Raw genomic sequence first — 20,873 nt, forward strand, 5'->3', positions numbered from 1 at the left:
TCGGGGCAGGTGGAGGCCCCTTCGTCAGCAATCCCAGCTGGTGCTAGCTGATAGGGCCTGAGCCTTCAGTAGGTCAAATTGCGAAGCCCGCAGTATCAGTTCTTGATACCTGCGGTGCAGCTGGGCGCGGGCTTAGTGGTCGACCCTGCCCGCCTTCAGCGGACAACGGGAGGTGAGGACCACCCGGGAAGCTGGCAATGCGCCAGCATGCTACCTTGGTGGACCCCCATAAGCGTGTCATCGATGTTCGTTGCTGCATGGCTACGCAGCTAACCTGGAGGATGCGATGTGCAATAGCCCCTCTCCGAAGCAATGCCTTCTTGGTGGTCCCGGAGAGACGAAGGGTTTGGCGGCAATGGAAATGGTTTAGTGGGTCGGGGGTGTAGTCCTGTTTACTGCTTGTACGTAGTAAATGGTCCCCAACCCCACACTTTCGGACCTCGGTCCGGAGTCTGTTGAGCAGATTATCCCCCCATTGCTTAGAAGGAAAAAAAAAAAAAAAGACTCAACATCGGGGGTTTTTGGTACCAGCATCTGCCTATAGTGTTTCTTTGGGTTAACCAAATCGATCAACATCTTTGGTGTATAAGCAAAAACCTTTTCAGAAGGGAAACTGCCTTCCATCGTCAAATTGTTATTTCTATAGTTAAATAAAAAAAGATTTATCTGGTCTTCCAAACTCAATTTTAGCATTTCTGGTTCTAGTAGGAATTTCTTAAGCACGTCCTTCACCGTTCTTCCGAAATCGGTTATAAGATGGACCAGCGGATGAATCACGATATCTGGAATGCTGCGACTTGAAGTGTACACGTGAACTATGCGGACGATCTTCTGCCGGTCGAACACCTAGCCGGCTTTTTACAGGACCACGGAAACCCTGGGATACTTCCCTCATCCTTTGGATAACTGCTCCTCTACCACCAGTCAGTGGGTTCCTAGTATTCAACGAAGCCACCAAGCCAACATCCTCATTGTTAGTCAAAGCCTTTGTATGAGCCGCCGCCATTTCCCAAGTCGCGATAATCTTTTCGGCTTGATCCAGGGTCAATTTTGTGCTATCTTCCGCAAAAAGGCGATGTTTGAGTGACCCGTCAGCCAATCCAACGAGAATACGGTCAAGTATAAGGCGGTTCTTTTGGTCACCGAATTCACAGTGTTCCGCAAGAAGCTTTAAAGAAAAAATAAAGTCGCTCGCTGACTCGCCAGCTTGCTGAACTTTGGTACTAAAATTGTATCTCTGGAGCAAGACAGAACCCGTCTTGTCCAGGACTTCTTTGAGCTTCTGGGTAAGTACCTCATAGGTCACTTCCTCTAAAAGCGCTTCCGTAGGATAAATTTTCTCGGCAACGCTGAATAAATAGTCGCCTCCCAAGAGGAACATCTGGTCCTTCCTTTGACCATCGTCGACCTTATTAACTCGGAAGTGAAAAGCAAGTCGCTGTATCCACGTAGCGAAAGACTGTCCCTTACGATAGGGTTCAATGTTGGGAGCCACCACGTAAGATGACATATTAGCCAATATCTACACGAAATACAGATAATAAATTTATGAATGGATGCACAACAATAATTGGCAATTGTTCGTCGAAAATTTAATCTAATATCTTTTTATCCCTTTTTTCGAGCAAAAAAAAAACTCAAAATGGAAGAGGCACAATTTATGCAACTCCGTTTCAACCACAAGGTTAAAATGTCAAATATTTCAAAACTCACCTGAACAGATGATCCCTCAAACCAAGATGCTAAGAAGCCACCAGAAATCCACCGGATGAAACGTAGTAGATCCTTAACGGCAAGGGCAAGGTCCACCGCAAGATGTTACGATGTATAACCTCTCAAAAATAAAGGAAAAAGACACTCTTAATAACTGATATTTAACTCTTCGATATGTTTAAAAGAATTCATAGTAAGCAGAAACGTAGTCCTACTCCAAAATCTCAGTTCTAATAAACTATTATTTTGTTCACAATGAAACGACGCCACGCCACCAACGAACGCAAATGGCGTTCCAATTAACAAAGGCGCTTTATTTCCTTTTGTTACCACCGAAAAACCACGCCAACTGTTCACCTTCAAACAATAGCTGCGGTTTCACCACTTTTTCCACTATTACCTTCTACCTTGAACCGGATTGTCACCAGCTAATTTTCGCTGCCTACTCCAGCTCGTTCTACGGAAAGGGAAAATCCGTTCTTCGAAATGGTCGTGCCAGATTCCGCCGCTTCCAAATTCTCTCGTCGCCACTAAAATGTCCGCTCACTACTGTTTAAGAAGGGTGACTGATTACGGGGGTATTCTTCCGGAGGATAACTTGAAAAAGAACAACTTGTGTTCAGATTTACTTCACGATCAGAACTGATCTTTCGATCTCTTTATTGACATCAGAACAGCTAGCAAGTAGCTGGCAGTGTTGCGCGTAACGCTTTCTTTTCTTAACATGATTGCTGAATATGCATATTAGACAGTTTCACAAAAAACAAAATTTCTGGGATTCAACCAGTCACCCCCTAGTCCTAGCTGCAATACTAAAACAAACTACCAGTCAAATTTTCATCCAATTTGGAGAAGATTAGGAGGTGCCTCAAGTCGAATTTGTGTTTTTTGGCTATTTTTTACATTCCAAAAATTCTAACGAGAATTTGGAAAAACGAAAATCAAAATAAATACCACTAGTTGAACGTATTATTAGTACTTTACAACTTCTGAGAACACTGTATGCCGATTAGAGATGGTTTTGACCTCATAAAATTTATTTCTGTTCATTAAAGTACCTGTAAAACATACATTTCTCTACAGTTTTTGTTCTACAAGTTTCTTAATCTCATGCCTAATCATAAAAGTTCAACCGTAGTATCATTCCTTTGTTATTTCTGAACATTATTGTAGTACATCATTTTTGTATCCGAATTACAGATAAATTGTAAAAAATCGTCGGAAATACGACATTCCTCATTCCCCTGCATTTAGAGCTGCTGCCAAATGGCGCAATTGCTGACATGTTACAAAATTGAACATAGTAGCTTTGCTTTTTCAATGATGGATGATGATTTAAGAAAACAGCTATCAAATGTCATCAACGCAGTCGTGTTTCAAACAACATTCGCATTTGATGCCAAGCAATTACATATGTGATATAGCCCCGAGGTTAAGCTCTCGACTACTGATCTTGAGGATCAGAGTTTGATTACGGGAGTTCATTTAGAGTGTTGTTTTTTGCCATGGACCAAATGACCTGAGGCCAAAAAATTTCATCACGATTCATTGTTCAAAAGTGCATCTTGTGTCTGAGTCTTAATCACAAAAATCTCCCACTTCTAAGTGAATGAAGAGAAAGTACTGATTTGCGCCTTTAGTCCATTTTCTATGCTGCATATAATAAACATTGGTTTCACTTTTTTTTCTTTTTAAGAGACTTTGCCCTGACGGGGCATTCGTCTCTGTAAAAATAATTGGTTTCACTCGAAAAAAAGAATCATAATTGAACTCCGATCCTCAAGATCGGTAGTCGAGGAGCTTAACCTTGGGGCTATATCACATTTGTAATTGGTTGGCATCAAATGCGAATGTTGTTTGAAACACGACTGCGTTGGTGACATTTGATAGCTGTTTTCTTCAATCATCATCCATCATTGAAAAAGCAAAGCTACTATGTTCAATTTTGTAACATGTCAGCAATTGCGCCATTTGGCAGCAGCTCTAAATGCAGGGGAATGAGGAATGTCGTATTTCCGACGATTTTTTACAATTTATCTGTAATTCGGAGACAAAAATGATGTACTACAATAATGTTCAGAAATAACAAAGGAATGATACTACGGTTGAACTTTTATGATTAGGCATGAGATTAAGAATCTTGTAGAACAAAAACTGTAGAGAAATGTATGTTTTACAGGTACTTTAATGAACAGAAATAAATTTTATGAGGTCAAAGCCATCTCTAATCGGCATACAGTGTTCTCAGAAGTTGTAAAGTACTAATAATACGTTCAACTAGTGGTATTTATTTTGATTTTCGTTTTTCCAAATTCTCGTTAGAATTTTTTGAATGTAAAAAATAGCCAAAAAACACAAATTCGACTTGAGGCACCTCCTAATCTTCTCCAAATTGGATGAAAATTTGACTGGTAGTTTGTTTTAGTATTGCAGCTAGGACTAGGGGGTGACTGGTTGAATCCCAGAAATTTTGATTTTTGTGAAACTGTCTAATGCATATGCACGTATAAATGTTTTCAGTCAAATGTCATTCAATATACAATAATTCGAAGTCCTTTCGGATTTCCTTTGAAATCTAGTCGAATTTCGTTGGAATTACTGATCGATTTCTTTGGAGATCCTGACGGGTTTCGGAAAAATATCCTTCCTTTAGAAAGCTCGTTGTGGAGTGTAACACATTGTACGAATTTGCACAGCCTTTTAGGGACCCAGATATTTCCATGAGATCCCTGGCAACAGCTACGTACACTTAAATGATTATTGTCAGACTTTTAAATTAGATTTATCAGATCCATCTCCCTTGCATTTCTAGTTCGAAGTTCAAAGGACTGCTTTACAATCTAACTACAACTTTCCCCTACTTCCAGATCCCAACAACCCGGTATGTTACGGAATGTACGGATGCTTCCCAATTACCCATCCGTGGACGGACGAGCGCCGCCCTATCGCTCTCTACCCGGAGTCCCCCGCTAAGTTGGACGTTCGCTTTCCGGTGTTCAACCACCGAGCGCGAACCTGGCCCAAGTTCATCAACCTGGACGATCCGGACTACCTGCTCGATGTGGGAATCAACGCCACGGGGCGGATCTACGTCATCACGCACGGCTTTTTGGAGTCGGGCAAAGCCAAGTGGGTCGAGCGGATGATCAACCTCATTCTGGATCAGGACGCCGAAAGCACCTGCATTGTGATCGACTGGGGTGGCGGTTCAAGCCCCCCGTACAACCAAGCCAGTGCCAACATCCGGCTGGTGGGAGCGATCGCTGCGCATATGATCAACTTGATTGCTGTAAGTTTGTAAGTGATTACGATCGTTACAAGTTTTCTAACATTGCAAATTTCTTTACAGGAAGAATTCCGGCTTAAGGACCTAGATAACGTTCACATGATCGGTCACTCCTTGGGAGCACATCTGTGCGGCTACACCGGGTACTATCTGAAGAAAGACTTCAATATGACACTCGGTCGTATCACCGGCCTGGATCCGGCCGAGTTGGCGTTCACCGAAACGAATCCGATGGTGCGATTGGATGTTACGGATGCCAAATACGTGGACATCGTGCACAGCGACGCGACGCCATTCGTTCCGAAGATCGGCTTGGGTTTGTACGAGCCCATTGGGCACTTGGATTTCTACCCGAACGGAGGTTTCAACCAGCCTGGGTGCGATCAGACGCTCAGGAAGCGGAAGGATGGAATGTGGATCTCAAGCATGTTCCAGTTCTTTAGCTGTAGCCATGGTCGGGCGATACATCTGTACACTGAGAGTATGCGTACCAAGTGCCCGTTTACGGCGATCACTTGCGAAAGTTACGAGCAGTTTTTGGCTGGAGATTGCTTCGATTGCGATCAGGATGGCCATATGTGCTTCCAGTTTGGGTTCCATAGTCAGAACAGTTACCGAAAAATGCTGGACGCGAAACAATTGATTGGAAATCAGGAAATTCAGGCGTTCTTCATCACGGGTGCTGGTGAGCCGTATTGTCGTACGCACTACAAGGTGTTGATCAAGGTCTCCGATACGGAAGAGAGTGTTATCCACGGGGGAGAGATCGGCCGCTTCCATATGAGTATATACGGAAGCAAGGGCGAACACTCGGACAAGCTAGCGTTCAGTGAAGATGCTGAGTCAGTATTACATTTCTGATATTCAAGTTCTTCCTTACTAACACATTTCTCACTGTTGTAGATTATACGAACCGGGTCAGAACTACACCCGAGTCTTGGCCGGTACCAGTGTGGGCAAACCGCGGAAGCTAGCAGTCAGTTGGGAGTACAACACCAGCTTCCTGAATCCACTAACGTGGCGGATCCTGAACTCCCCGCGGGTCTACATCGAGTACATCATTCTGCAGTCGTTGGAGTACAAAAGCAAGATCCGGCTCTGTCCAAGCTACAACATGCCGGTGACGAACAACGTGGACAGTTGGTTCACAATGGCGAACTGCCGCTACTATCCGGTCCCGCTGGAAACCGAGCTCAGTTGAACGGGCTCGCTGCTGTTGTCTTCAGGGGTCTTCAGAGACCCCGCACCGCATCAATGCAAATCAACCAGTAAACTTAGAAATATCTCATTAAGTTTAATGTTTAGTCACTTAAGTAACCACGTATTAGTATTTTAAACGCAATAATCTTGAACCACGCGGTCGCCGTTCTGATTGTGAGTGGAAAGAACGAATCCCTTGGCTTTATCTGTAAAGACGGATCCTCACCTCGGTAGCAAAGTCCCATAACTGTGTTGTATTCTGCTACTGCAGCAAGTAGAATACGTGGATTTCGTCATAGTGTGCGAACCGGAGCTTGATCTTGGGCCGTGAATGCGGGTACAAAGAACGCACTGATAAGCGCCATTAAGAGTTACGTGTCTGACGTCAACTGGCACTTCACGGAGAGTGAGGTTGTTTACGTCGGTCTGTACTAAGACCGTGATTATGTGAGGACCATAGACATATCAACCGTTCCAGAATGAAGCAGGTGGATCTGGTTTGGTGATGTAGGGATGGATTGAACTACTACAGCTGGAATTTCGCTGCCCTATTTTAGATGGACGGGAAAATACTATGTGTTCAGTATGCCTTAACAGCGCATCTTCCTGGACAACCACTAAAAAATCTTCAACATTCACCACTTTGGTATTGTTGAAACCAAGGTATTTGAAAGGGAGGTAGTTCAATGTGTGAAATCGCTTATTCAGCCATATTGGAAGCGCATATGACATAGCCAGCTGTTTGTTTTGATAAAACTTAGATTATAGCAAAAATTAGAAAATTAGATTTTCAACATTGGAGGTGTGAAATTTCAACCCAACAGTGTAAATTGATAACAATCAATAAGTCATGTTAGCCGGTACAACGGTGCGCCCCTCTATCATACACCTTGTGCTGCAAGATCGCGCACTACTATATGGTTATCATACCTTGTCCATTCAACACACTGCGTAACAAATCTCACTGAATCACAAATTATATTTCCTCAAAATTCAGAAAGAAATGCACATAATCTTTCACAGGGTTCTTAGAGTACGGTACATAATTATCACAAAAAATATACGGTACATAAGTTCACATGATAAAGGTGAGTTTCTGGCGGATTTCTTTTGTAAACTTCTTTCAGAAAAATTGTCACAGAATTCCTAACAATACTTCCGGAGAATTAGTAAAAAGCAAACAAGAATAAAAAAATCCAACACCAAGAAGGCGAAGTTAATTTATTAAACAATTTCCTATTTTTCCATGTTACTATTTAGAAATTAAACTTTTAAATGCAATCTAGACGAAACACAAGTTTTCTTACAATTTAGACTGATTCTACCATATGGACGCCATTCACCGCTCCTGCTCCATTCACCGCTCATTGAATTATTTTGAATAATCTGAACAAATTTTCGCAATAAAAGTCATCAACATGTATTAGTATACCAGAACGGATTGTATCAGAATGAAATATATATGATTTCAAAAAAAAAAATAATTTTAGGCTGTTTAAGGCGGTAAAGATGAGTTGAACAATGATTTTATTATGGCAGATCGAAAAATGCTTCATAGCTGCCTAGAACCTCATACTTAGGATGAGCGGTGAATGGCGCCCTACACATGTATTATTGGCATACATGTCATTCGGTACCATTATGCGTTGTTCACATTCTAACTTCTTTCCTACAAAAAAAAGTTTTATCTTGCGTCTAGCGCAAAAAGTTGCGAAAAATATCGAAAAAACGGATTTTTGACAGAATTTAATGTGTTGAAATGCTGTTAAATGAGCGGTGAATGGCGTCCTTACGGTACTTAAAAATATGAAAAGCTTTTTAATTTTTTTTTGAACTTTATCCAAAGGATTAGAAGAATTTTCTTCAATTTATGGGAAAATTCTAGGCTAAACAACTGTAAAAATGTTTTCTTGAGGAGTTTATAAGAAAAATCAGTATACAAGTTTCAGCAGTCTCTTTATTTTTGTTAAAGTTGAAGTTGATTGATTCACTGCTGGAAAGTAATTTTTTGGCCTATCTTGATGCATGGGAAATTCCTGCAAGGAAAGGAAGCGCATTTTCTGATCGCAGTACGCAGTTGAAAAGAAATGTCAGTTCAAACGGGTGTCGCTGAAGAAAATTTCTGCAAAGAGTCGGCGAGAAATTTCTTCTGCGATTTCTTTTCAGTAGCAAATCAGGCTTAACCAAAGACAAATGTAGTAAGAACATTGTATTCAAGAGAATAAAAAAAATGATTCAGTGATTTTAAAAATAATTTCTAAAATGTTATGCTCATGATTTTGCAGATACGTCTCATGAACAATAATTTTGTTATGAATTTCTTCAAAACATCTTTTAGATAATCTTCAACACTTATCTAGAAGAACTACAATTTACTCTAAATTAGTGAATATTTAAGTCTCAACAATATTTTGGTGGATTTTGATAATAATTTCACAATCTATCTATTCACAATGATCTGAATTAGCATAAAAAATCTAACTCTATAATAGATAAAAGGTCAATTCTGATTAAATTCATGTTGAGGGCTTAACTCTAGACTTGCTGTAGTTAGCGATGCAGTTTTATGACATTGATTCCTTGATAAATTTAACCACATAATTATCATGAAAGCCAAAAGGGCGCCCAAAAGAAGTTGCCAAGGCGCGTGATTCCTCCTTGACACTTGATTGTTTCCTATAGTAAATAACGATTCAACGACGCGCGTGCTTGTTACATCGCTCCGATAATCCGATTTCATGTTGTTCTCGAAGCGTGATCACTTTGTACTGGCTCACAGTTAGGCCGTGGAAGTTCCGATGAAAAAGTGTTTTTCCGGTCGATTTTTCGCGGTGCAAAGTTGGTCGCGATTTGCTCGTTTTCGGCGGGTGCTTTCGCGGTTCATTAGTGTGCGTGTGCTTTGCCGGACCGAAAAATTGTTTTGTTCGTGTGTGTCGGGATGGAAGCGCTAAGCAAATTCTCCAAACTGAAGAACCAAAACTGGCAGTCATGGAAGTTCAGAATGGAGATGCTCTTGATTCGCGAAGAGCTTTGGTATGTGGTGGAAGAACCAAAGCCGGAGCCCGTGACGCCTAAGTGGTCGACGAATGACAAAAAGGCGAGGGCTACCATGGGGCTATGTGTTGAAGACAGTCAATATAGCCTCGTGAAGGGTGCGACTAACGCAAAAGATTTTTGGAAAGCGCTTCGTGATTACCATGAAAAGGAGACGGTCACTTCTCGAGTGAGTCTTCTACGGAAGTTGTGTCACCTAAACCTAGTGGAAGGTGGAGACATGGAGGCTCATTTGTTCGAGGTTGAGGAGTTGTTTAGTCGGCTGGAAAATGCCGATTTGAAGCTGGAACAGCCGATGAAAATTTCGATGATGCTTCGCAGTTTGCCCGAGTCATACGGTGGGCTCGTGACAGCGTTAGAGAGTCGCTCTGACCAAGATTAGATTTGACAACCGAGCTCGTTCAATCAAAACTTCTCGACGAACACGAACGGCGCAGGGAGCGAGGTAGTGGTCCCTCGCATGAGCGCGTAATGAAAAGTGACGTGAAGAACTCGAATAGTGTCGCGGAAAAAGTGTAGCAGCTTGGTGTCTGTGCCAAGGCTCACCGCAAAAGGATTGAAAGTGGTGTTTGCAGAGAACAGTTGTGACATTTGTGACGATTCCGAAAAGGTGGTTGCCAAGGGTGATCTTCGTGGATGTGTGTATCATCTGAAAGTGTCCGAAGTAGTGAGAAATGCGAACAGTGCTCGGCACAATGAATTGTGTCAGCACCAATGGCACCGAAGATTTGGGCACCGAGACCCCACGGTAGTGCAGAAAATGTGTAATCTTGCTGATGGTGTGAAGGTGAAGGACTGTGGAATCCACCTCATATGTGAGGTATGTCTTGAGGGTAAGGTGCCTCGAACGGCCATTCCGAAAACGGCCGAAAGGAAGTCAACACAGGTCCTAGATCTGGTGCACACCGATCTGTGTGGTCCGATGCGCACCACCACACCGGGAGGAAAGCGTTTTCTCATGACGGTAATCGATGATTACAGCCGGTACATTGTCGTGTACTTGCTTAGCAAGAAATCTGAGGCAGCCGATCGACTCATGGAATACGTCAGGTATGTGGAAACTTTGTTTGGCAGAAAGCCGTGTATAGTAAGATCAGATGGTGGTGGCGAGTATGCCAATGAGAGACTGCAGAAGTTTTTCGCTGCTGAGGGAATAAAGGTGCAATATACCACGGCATACACACCTCAGCAGAACGGCGTCGCCGAGCGGCGCAACCGTTATCTGCAGGAAATGGCCACAGCGATGCTTCTGGATGCGAAGCTGGACCATAGGTTCTGGGGTGAGGCAGTCCTTATCGCTGCTTACCTGCAGAACAGGCTGCCCTCAAAATCGGTTGATGCTACTCCATACGAAAAGTGGCATGGTAGGAAGCCGAAGTTGGACCACTTGCGGATATACGGCAGCGAAGCTTGGGTTCATATCCCAGCGGTAAAACGCGGAAAGTTCGACGGTAAAGCCCAGAAGCTGGTGTTCATCGGCTATTCGGACCAACACAAGGCCTATCGATTCGTCGATCAGGCAACGTTGAAGGTCACCATAAGCCGTGATACACGGTTTCTCGAAATGAACGAAGCAAAGGATCCGTCTGGCGAAAAAGGAATCTTGAACGAAGAGGATGGTATTCCATTCACACCGGCACGGCAACTGGAGGGAAGAGAGCAACCGATTGCTGACCCTGTACCAGGTGAAGAGTGCGAAGAGTCTAACGACGAAGAATTTGATGAGTGCGAAGAGTACGTGGAAGAAGAGCCAGAATTGGCAGAAGATCCCTTGGCAATCAAAAATGAACCGATAAATGACACTGACTATCCGATGAGTGACAATGACGATTTGATGAGTGACGAAGATAATCCAGTGAGTGAGATGCGTGGAAAGCGAAAGAATCGCGGTAAAATGCCCAACCGATATTCCGATTTTGATGTGGGTGCAGCCACGCAAATGGTGAAAGTGCCGGTGATCTACAACGAAGCAGTAAACTGTGCGGAACGTGACTCCTGGAAGCAGGCGATGGATGACGAAATCCGGTCGCATGAGCGTAATGGTACCTGGGAATCCGCAACTGCCAGCAGGACGAAAGGTTGTGGGAAGCCGCTGGGTGTTTAAGGTCAAGCAGAATGAAGCAGGACAAGTGACGCGTTTCAAGGCTCGTGTGGTGGCTCAAGATCACGTTCAAAAGTTCGGCGTCGACTATGACGAGATCTTCGCTCCCGTTACTCATTATTCGACATTGAGGACACTGCTGGTTATAGCTGGAAGGGATGAACTGGTTTTGAAACACCTGGATATCAAGACCGCTTATCTTTATGGCGAGATTAAAGAGGAGGTTTACATGCGGCAGCCAACCGGCTACGCAGTGCGCGGCCAAAAGACGAAGGTATGCCGATTGCGACGAAGCATTTATGGACTTAAGCAGTCCGCCCGTTGCTGCAACAAGAAGTTATCCAGTGTTCTGAAGGCAATGGGCTTCACTGCGAGTCCCACCGATCCCTGCTTGTACATCACTGCCCCGAATGGACGAACAGAGTATCTCCTTGTATACGTTGATGATTTGCTAGTTGGATGCGCAGTTGAGGAGGAGATTACAAGGGTGTACGAAGAGCTGAAGAACCACTTCGAGGTGAACTGGCTGGGTGATCCGAGATTCTTTTTGGGATTGGAGATTCGTAGAGATGCAGATGGAGTGTTTAGCTTGGGTGTACAGCAGTACATTCGCAAGTTGATCCAGAGTCTCGGACCTGAGAACGCGAAAATTGCACGAACTCCAATGGACACGGGCCATCTGAAGATGGAGGAGAAAGGCGAGGCATTCTCGGACAACACGAAGTACCGTAGCGTTGTAGGAGCTCTAATGTACATAGCAACTTGTGCTCAACCCGATATCGCAACGAGTGCTTCCATATTAGGAAGGAGCTTCGAGGCTCCGAATGAGAGTGACTGGACAGGAGCAAAAAGGGTCGTCCGGTACCTAAAAGGTACAGCTGATTGGCGACTGAGGCTTGGAGGAGACACAACTTCCATGCTGGAGGCATTCTTGGATGCGGACTGGGCCGGTGACCCCAGGACGAGAAAATCCATGACCGGATATGTATTGTTTTTCGGTGGTGGAGCTGTGACTTTGACGAGCCGATGACAGGATTGCGTTAGCCTCTCAAGGCGACTACTTCAAGACTTGGGCGAGAAACAAACGGATCCCACCCTGATCAATAAAGACAACCAAGGGTGTCTAACTTTTGTGCACTCGGAGAGAACAGTGCTTCATCCGTGTCTTAGTCCTTCATCCGTAACTTAGTCGACCGTGGTGTCGTGAACCTGAAGTGCTGTCCCACTGACGAGATGAAGGCGGACATCCTCACGAAACCGCTTGGAGCGGTGAAGCATAAGCGTTTTGCTGAACAACTCGGACTCGCGGCTGATCGAGGGCCTTACGTTGAGGAGGAGTGTTAGCCGGTACAACGGTGCGCCCCTCTATCATACACCTTGTGCTGCAAGATCGCGCACTACTATATGGTTATCATACCTTGTCCATTCAACACACTTTGATTCTTTTCTCTATAGTTTATAAACGATTCGCAACGACGCCGCGTGCTTTTACAATCGTCTCCGATAATCCCGTATTTTCCCAGAGTTTGTTCCTCCGAACGGCGTGATTCCACTTCGTAACCTGCCTTTGGTCTCACAAGTCATCTTCTATGAATGCTTGAAGCAAGTTTTATCTTTATTTGAAATCTTTTTTTCTACTGCCGTATGCAATGGTTTTGATACGCTTCCCAGCGAATCCTCAGGAGTTTCTTCGAAAATACGCTCAGAGTGCACGCTCTTATGCTGTTAAGAATTTGGTTGAGATACTTTTCACATAATGGTAACTCTCTATTTGAGGCCGTCCCGTTCTATTCTGCTGGAATAATTTTAAAAGCCTTCCATTTAACGGCAGATGCTCTGCAAGTTGAATAGAAAATTCAACAAAATTTCACGCCGAAGACACCAAAATCAGCTTTATCTTGTGTTGTAGGATGGTCACAAGTTCTAAAATATAAGCGGAATTTTATGTAATTTAAATAAATGATAATTACTTTAAAGAACCTACTTGTCCGGACAGACAAACAACGCAGCAAATAGTGAGAATGCTGATGCGCGAGGAATTTTCACTTGCGTGATAAACAAACAAGTCCTAGCTACTGACTTTCCAAGTTATTGAAAAGAAACTCATGTACACAAACTCGCCAGCTGTCAATGGATCATTAAAATAACCAAAACGGCCGCTATGAAAAGCATAGATAGCGCCACCGTAGCCTTGTGTGTTTGACAGAACAGCAATGCTGTCACAATGTTAAATCCCATATACAGTGGCGCCTTTGTTTTGATGCGGTGAGCACTTGCGAAAACTACCTTCAATGATCCATTCCACCTTCTTCTCAGTATACCACACTCCGCATCTACTGACTGCTTAGATCAATGTACCTAAGCATTACAGGTACCTTGGTTGAAACATTTTAAATGACGGCAAAGCATTGGCAGATTTCTTTTGGTTCCCTACTTTCCGATATATAGGCTGAGCTACAATGACGTGAGCGACAACGCTGCGCTGACGTTAACCCATACATTTTCTGTCAAAACCTGCCGTACCGCGTTGCCGCTCACATCATTGTAGCTCAGTATTAACCTGGAAATACGGAACATTGAACTCGATGGTCTAATCCACCATCGTACTGAATTCACTCGGTTCAATAATTGTGACACTAGAGCGGGGCACGCTCCCGTATGATCCCCACGTGGTTTAGTACACCAGTGTATAAGACCTTTGGCCCTCAGATTTCGTCCGTGTTTAGCCTATTATCCACTGGTGTACTAAGCTAACTCGGTCGAAGAATGTTGACACTAGAGCGGGTCCAGATCACGTGGGGATCTTACGGGAGCGTACCCCGCTCAACTGTCACAATTCTCAGACCGAATAAATTTAGTACACCGCTGGATTCGACCATTATATCGTGATCGGCGACATACAGAATCGCGTGTTCGGATAGTATCCTATAAACGAAAGGGTGTGCAGATTGAATGTCAAAGTCCCATTTTCCATCTTTAGCATAATACGCACAGCTTGAACGTGAATTCGATCGCTGCCCAAGTCACGAAGACAAGGTGATCATCGGAGATTTAAACGCTCCAGTTGACCGGGACGAGGAGTTCAGATTGACTATTGGAAAGTTTGGCGCCCATCGACTTACGACGATTTATTTGGCCGCCTCCAAGAATATAGCCACAGATAACAGACGTTTAAGTTCGATTGTAGAACTGTGTAAGACAACTAATGGTTATTTTTAAAAGCAACACAACATCTTGGTGGCGCTGTCATCGCTAAGTTCCCATGACAATGTGAGTGGTGAATATGAAATATTCCAAGATAGTGATATTCACCACTGTTTGACACAATAAGCTGTGTGGCGGCGCTAGTGATTTCAACGTGTTTTAGTTTGAATATTTACACAGGTTTACGGAAGATTTTTGTGCTAGCATAAACATCTGCTATCTGTGATATATCTATTTCTAGTACTTACTTCCAGCAACGCCTTCCGTATCGGTACACCTGGAGCTCAACACAGTCGACACAATCACAAATCGACCACGTTTTGGTTGATAGACTACACTTCTCCGATAATATCGACGTCTGGACCATTTTAGGTGCTAATATCGACTACCTATCTGATAATGGCTAAACTGCACCCAAAAATATCCGTCATCAACAATTTTCGGTACGCCAGCCTCGATATGATCTAGAGGGCCTATGGTAAGCGGATATCGCATCTGTATAAGCGCAGCGCCTCGAGGCTGCATTACCAAAGAAGGGTGAGTTTGAGGGCTGTCGGAGAACAATGAGAGCAATCATCAACAATGCAGATGAAAGCAACGTCGGGTACTTGAGACGAAGTTTTGATGAAATGATAGGTCCGACGAGGAGCGTTGGCAGATTAACTTCCAAGTAGAATTACAGGTTTTGTTATGGTTTTAAAACAGAAAACATTTGTACAACTCCAATATACACTTAATTGTCTATGAAGTACCTTTTATCCCTCGATAAGCCAGGGATATCTGTAATCTACAACAAAAACACAAAGTTTAACAAGATTATATCATTTTATTCTAAAAATACTAAACCCTCCCTCTCACGAATCTTTACTGCAATACTCCTCCCGGAACTCATTATCCTGATCCGCCTTCACCGGTATCTCATTCAGCGGGCAGAACTTCTGCCGGGATCGATGCTCCAGCGTCTGCACGACAATATAAGCCACGTAAACCCGTGGGGTATTCATCACCCTCCACGTAAACGGGTTCATCGGATTCGTCTTGTACTCCCAGCTGAGGAAGGCCCGCTTGGGCATTCCGACGTCCTTGCCGGCAGCGACAGCCGAGTAGTTCTTCCCCGGTTCGAAGTAGAGCGGTTCCTGCGAAAGATCCATCCGTCCGGAACGTTCCCGCTGACTTCCTAGCATCTCTACCGCCATCTTACCGATTTCGCCTCCGTGGACGAGGCTCTCATCGCTCTCCGATACGAACATGATCACCTTGTAGTGGGTTCCTGCGAATGAAATGGGGGAAAGTTTGAACAGTTGTCTTGGTGTTATCTACGCTCTTGACTTACGACAAAAAGGTGCGTCATCGCCAGTGATCATGTAGGCCCGGATGGGCCGAGGTTCAATCATCACTCCGTTCTCGATCAACCTCCGGTAAGTGTTCCAAGCGTTCGGCCCGAAGTCGATGCAGTAATGTCCGTCCTCATCGCACTCGAAGCAATCTCCCGCCAAGAACTTCTCGTACGATTCGCATCCGATGGCCACGAATGGACACCGCTGCGGAATGGCGTCCGTATACAATTGGTGACACCGTAGGTGATTGCATCCGAAGAACTCCTGGAATCCCCAGAAGAACGAATCGTTCTGCTTGTTGATGAACTTCTGCATAGGATCGTTACACCCGGCCTGATTGTTGCCTCCGTTCGGGTAGAAGTCCACGTGACCTATCGCTTGGTACATTCCGAGTCCGCCAGGACGTGGCCAACGCTCGACCCACGGAGTGGCATCCGTGTGGATAATGTCCACGAACTTGGCATCCGAGGTGTCCAGGCGAACGATCGGATCCGTGTCGGAGAACATCGGTTCGGCAGGGTCCATTCCGGTGATGCGTCCCAGCTTCAGACCGAAGTCCCTCTGGACGTAATAGCCGACGTAACCACAGACGTGTGCTCCAAGCGAGTGGCCTAGGAGGTGAACTTTGTCGAGGTTTCGCATTCCAAGCTCGTGGTAGAGCATGTGGATCACGTGGGCAGTTATGGCTCCGACCAGCCGGATGTCCGCCACGCATTGGGTGTACGGGGGTGTTGAAGCCTTGCGCCAGTCGATGATCATCACAGAGGCCGTACCATCGGGGTCGTTCTCCAGGAAGGCGTGGACCAAGTCGTGAACCTTCAAGATGGGTAGAATGTTAAACAGGTTCAGTTATATCTAGGCATGTGTAACGCGTTACCCAAGGTCGATCACCGGATTCGATGTAACCGTGCGTTACCACGTAGAGCCGCCCATTGGGATTGACGCCCAGGTGCTTGACCTCGTCCGGATCGTTGATGTCCACGAACTTGGGATGGACGCGAACGGGCTTGTTGAAGATGGGAAACCGAACGTCCACCTGGGCCGGCGACCGCGGATGGTAGGCAAGGGGGCGCTTTTCGTCCACCCAGGGATATCCGAGTGGGAAGCATCCGTAGACGCCGTAACAGCGCGTTAGGTTGTCGTCCACGGCTGAAGATGAAGGAGAAGCGATCATTCACGTTGTAAGTGTGTTACAAATAGGCAAAAGGACAAAGCTGTAGGACCTCATTCTCAATCTCAACCTCAATCAGAATCAGAATCAGAATCAGAATCAGAATCAGAATCAGAATCAGAATCAGAATCAGAATCAGAATCAGAATCAGAATCAGAATCAGAATCAGAATCAGAATCAGAATCAGAATCAGAATCAGAATCAGAATCAGAATCAGAATCAGAATCAGAATCAGAATCAGAATCAGAATCAGAATCAGAATCAGAATCAGAATCAGAATCAGAATCAGAATCAGAATCAGAATCAGAATCAGAATCAGAATCAGAATCAGAATCAGAATCAGAATCAGAATCAGAATCAGAATCAGAATCAGAATCAGAATCAGAATCAGAATCAGAATCAGAATCAGAATCAGAATCAAATCAGAATCAGAATCAGAAATCAGAATCAGAATCACAGAATCAGAATCAGAATCAGAATCAGAATCAGAATCAGACAATCAGAATCAGAATCAGACAATCAGAATCAGAATCAGAATCAGAATCAGAATCAGAATCGGAATCTAAATCAATTTTGGATTTTGGATTTTGGGATTTTTGGATTTTGGATTTTGGATTTTGGATTTTGGATTTTGGATTTTGGATTTTGGATTTTGGATTTGGATTTTGGATTTTTGGATTTTGGATTTTGGATTTTGGATTTTGGATTTTGGATTTTGGATTTTGGATTTTGGATTTTGGATTTTGGATTTTGGATTTTGGATTTTGGATTTTGGATTTTGGATTTTGGATTTTGGATTTTGGATTTTGGATTTTGGATTTTGGATTTTGGATTTTGGATTTTGGATTTTGGATTTTGGATTTTGGATTTTGGATTTTGGATTTTGGATTTTGGATTTTGGATTTTGGATTTTGGATTTTGGATTTTGGATTTGGATTTGGATTTTGGATTTTGGATTTTGGATTTTGGATTTGGATTTTGGATTTTGGATTTTGGATTTTGGATTTTGGATTTTGGATTTTGGATTTTGGATTTTGGATTTTGGATTTTGGATTTTGGATTTTGGATTTTGGATTTTGGATTTTGGATTTTGGATTTTGGATTTTGGATTTTGGATTTTGGATTTTGGATTTTGGATTTTGGATTTTGGATTTTGGATTTTGGATTTTGGATTTTGGATTTTGGATTTTGGATTTTGGATTTTGGATTTTGGATTTTGGATTTTGGATTTTGGATTTTGGATTTTGGATTTTGGAATTTTGAATTTTGAATTTGAATTTTGAGTTTTGAATTTTGAATTTTGAATTTTGAATTTTGAATTTTGAATTTTGAATTTTGAATTTTGAATTATGAGTTTTGTTCTGTTTTCTGTTTTCTGTTTTCTGTTTTCTGTTTTCTGTTTTCTGTTTTCTGTTTTCTGTTTTCTGTTTTCTGTTTTCTGTTTTCTGTTTTCTGTTTTCTGTTTTCTGTTTTCTGTTAATACGAATAATACAGTACTGACCCGATTTTGTCTACCCCCGATTTTGTCAGCTTTTTGACCTGATTTTGTCAGCCTATTTTAAATTTGTCAAAAAATTGTTATCGTCATGTTTTACCACGTTTACATTAAAATTGATGGTGATGTTTGATGTCATGCACGCATGGGCGTAGCCAGAGGGGGCAATGGCAATGCCTTTTATTAAGTGTTAAAAATCGATATTACTTATATAAGGGAGGGGGGAGCCCCTGTTAAAAACACTGGCTACGCCCATATCCATCGCCCTTTTAAAAGTCCATGTAATCATGTAACACGTCAAAATTTGAAAAACAGGAACAAAATAAAATGACCCGATTTTGTCAGGTTTCCCATTTTGTCAGCCTAAAATTCATCGAGTGGCTGACAAAATCGGGTCCTTACTGTAATCAACTGATCAATTAAAGCTTGCTTTGATATTTTTGCTAATACACGCTTACTACAATTCGATTTTTGCGGACCAATTACAGTCGCCTCTCCACATCTCGATATCGAAGGGACCATCGAGATAGGGAGTGATCGAGACAAAGAACAAATTTTTTGAGGAATACTAGATTGAAAAACACTCCGTTGCCAAGAAAGTAATACACAAACAGACGTCATTTTACGTTCCTAATTTGTTTTGAATCCCAAATCTTTGGTCTAGCAACCTTCGATATTGGACATATTAACATACGGAGAGAAAATTGAGAACAAACAATCAACAGAAACACATCGAGATATGGAGATATCGACATAAGGATGATAACGAGATATGGAGAGTAAAAATGTATGCAGACTGAAGGGACTTTTGAAATCATCGACATAGGGAGAGATATCGAGATGTAGAACATCGAGATGTGGAGAGTCGACTGTAGTTCGATACACGAAAGATTCTGATGGTGTGTATTACTATTACACTGAACAAAATATTGTCTCTAAACTCCTAAGATGCGATGAGGAAATTGTTAGGATTCCGTATTTCTAGCATCACAAAAATATTTGTTTTCCTATTTTTTTCTGTGCGATAAGAAATAAAAGCCGTCCAAAGGTCACGGTCGGCCGTCTCGTATAACCAGTAGCAAACAATCCCTCTCAACTTACGCATAGTGCCATTACTGGTGGACGTCACATTATGGATCGTATTGTACAGACTGTTGTTCCACTGGTGATTGGCCATATACAGCATGGTTTGCAGCAGAAATCCTGTGTGGTTTGTAACTTCCATGACGTCGTACTCCTTAGTCGTATCCCGGCGATCCCTATCAGTTATACGTCATCGAACGATGATTCTCCTGAACTTACCCTTTCGCTCTCACTATACACTCACAAGTTTCACAAACGCAGATTAACCACTTATTGACAGACCGCAAGTTGACTTTTGACCGCTAGTTCTTCCAACTAACAAACAATTAACGCTCGTCCGACTTAATCCAACTTGGCACCGCACTCGACGACTTGCACAGAAATACTGCCGGTTGATCAGCGCAATCGCTGTCTTCGGCAGCTCTTCTCGATTATCAGTAATGAAAAAAGCTGTGTGTGGCAAAACGGAATCATAACTTGTGGCAATTATGATTTGCATCGATGTGAAGGGAGCCCTCCATGGACAGTGTCCCGTCGATCGCGCAATTAAACTCTAAATTGATTTTATCTCTTCAGTAACGCACATTGTTCGAAGACGTATGCGTATTGTAACGCATCCGTTACATCCTTCTCTTTGTGGTTGTTACGTAATTTAAGATCGTCACGTTTTACAGAAAACAAGCAATCTCATCAATCATGTCCGGTACGATTGCATCGCTGTCCCGAATTCAACGATGAGTAATGGAATTCGAGGATCTCTCGATCGGCGAACAGTAACGCCGCGAAAGCGCTCTCATAACAGCAACCGATAAGCCGAAGGTCAGCGTGACGGACATGTGCGCTAACGCTGTTGCATGTTCTAGATTTTTTGTTTTGCTGTTGTAAGGGTGCAACGGACGAAGTCGTGTGATGCTGTGCTTCTATTGCACCCAAACGGTGTTGGGTGGTGCAGATTTCCCGGAGATTTTGAAAGCGGTATGGATTGGAATGATTCTGATCATATAAATACGGTGAATCGATGGACTACAACACAACTGTCTTCTACATGAGAAGAGCTAAGCCGACGACTTCGTTTTGTTCTCCAGAAATGGCACTGTAAGGTACTTGAACTGCAGAAGTTCATCACTCAATTGAGCAGAATATTGAACGTCTGGTATTTATCTGTGGTCTGGAGTCATTGGAGAAGGCCGACTTTAGGACGTGATTTGCTATCGAAGCTAGGAGTCGGG

General features: G+C 43.3%; 2 protein-coding genes across 2 annotated transcripts in view; one reads left to right on the forward strand and one right to left on the reverse strand.

Moving 5' to 3' along the window:
* Positions 1 to 6,354, forward strand: part of LOC5564669 (pancreatic lipase-related protein 2) — a 29,513-nt gene extending 23,159 nt beyond the window's left edge. The window contains exons 2-4 of the mRNA XM_021839181.1: positions 4,581 to 5,002; positions 5,063 to 5,841; positions 5,903 to 6,354. Coding sequence (XP_021694873.1) covers positions 4,581 to 5,002; positions 5,063 to 5,841; positions 5,903 to 6,200 — 1,499 coding nt within the window. The 3' untranslated portion in view covers positions 6,201 to 6,354. The remainder of the gene's footprint in view (positions 1 to 4,580; positions 5,003 to 5,062; positions 5,842 to 5,902) is intronic.
* Positions 6,355 to 15,364: 9,010 nt separating this feature from the next.
* Positions 15,365 to 20,090, reverse strand: LOC5564668 (pancreatic lipase-related protein 2). Its single transcript, XM_021839182.1, has 4 exons — positions 19,663 to 20,090; positions 16,773 to 17,044; positions 15,892 to 16,711; positions 15,365 to 15,828 (listed from the first exon to the last, which is right to left on the reverse strand). Exons 1-4 carry the CDS (start codon positions 19,784 to 19,786, stop codon positions 15,413 to 15,415), a joined length of 1,632 nt encoding a protein of 543 aa, XP_021694874.1. The 5' UTR covers positions 19,787 to 20,090; the 3' UTR covers positions 15,365 to 15,412.
* Between the last annotated feature and the right edge of the window lie 783 nt (positions 20,091 to 20,873).

This window comes from Aedes aegypti, chromosome 1 (genome assembly GCF_002204515.2).
Source record: "Aedes aegypti strain LVP_AGWG chromosome 1, AaegL5.0 Primary Assembly, whole genome shotgun sequence".
NCBI classification, from domain to species: domain Eukaryota; kingdom Metazoa; phylum Arthropoda; class Insecta; order Diptera; family Culicidae; genus Aedes; species Aedes aegypti.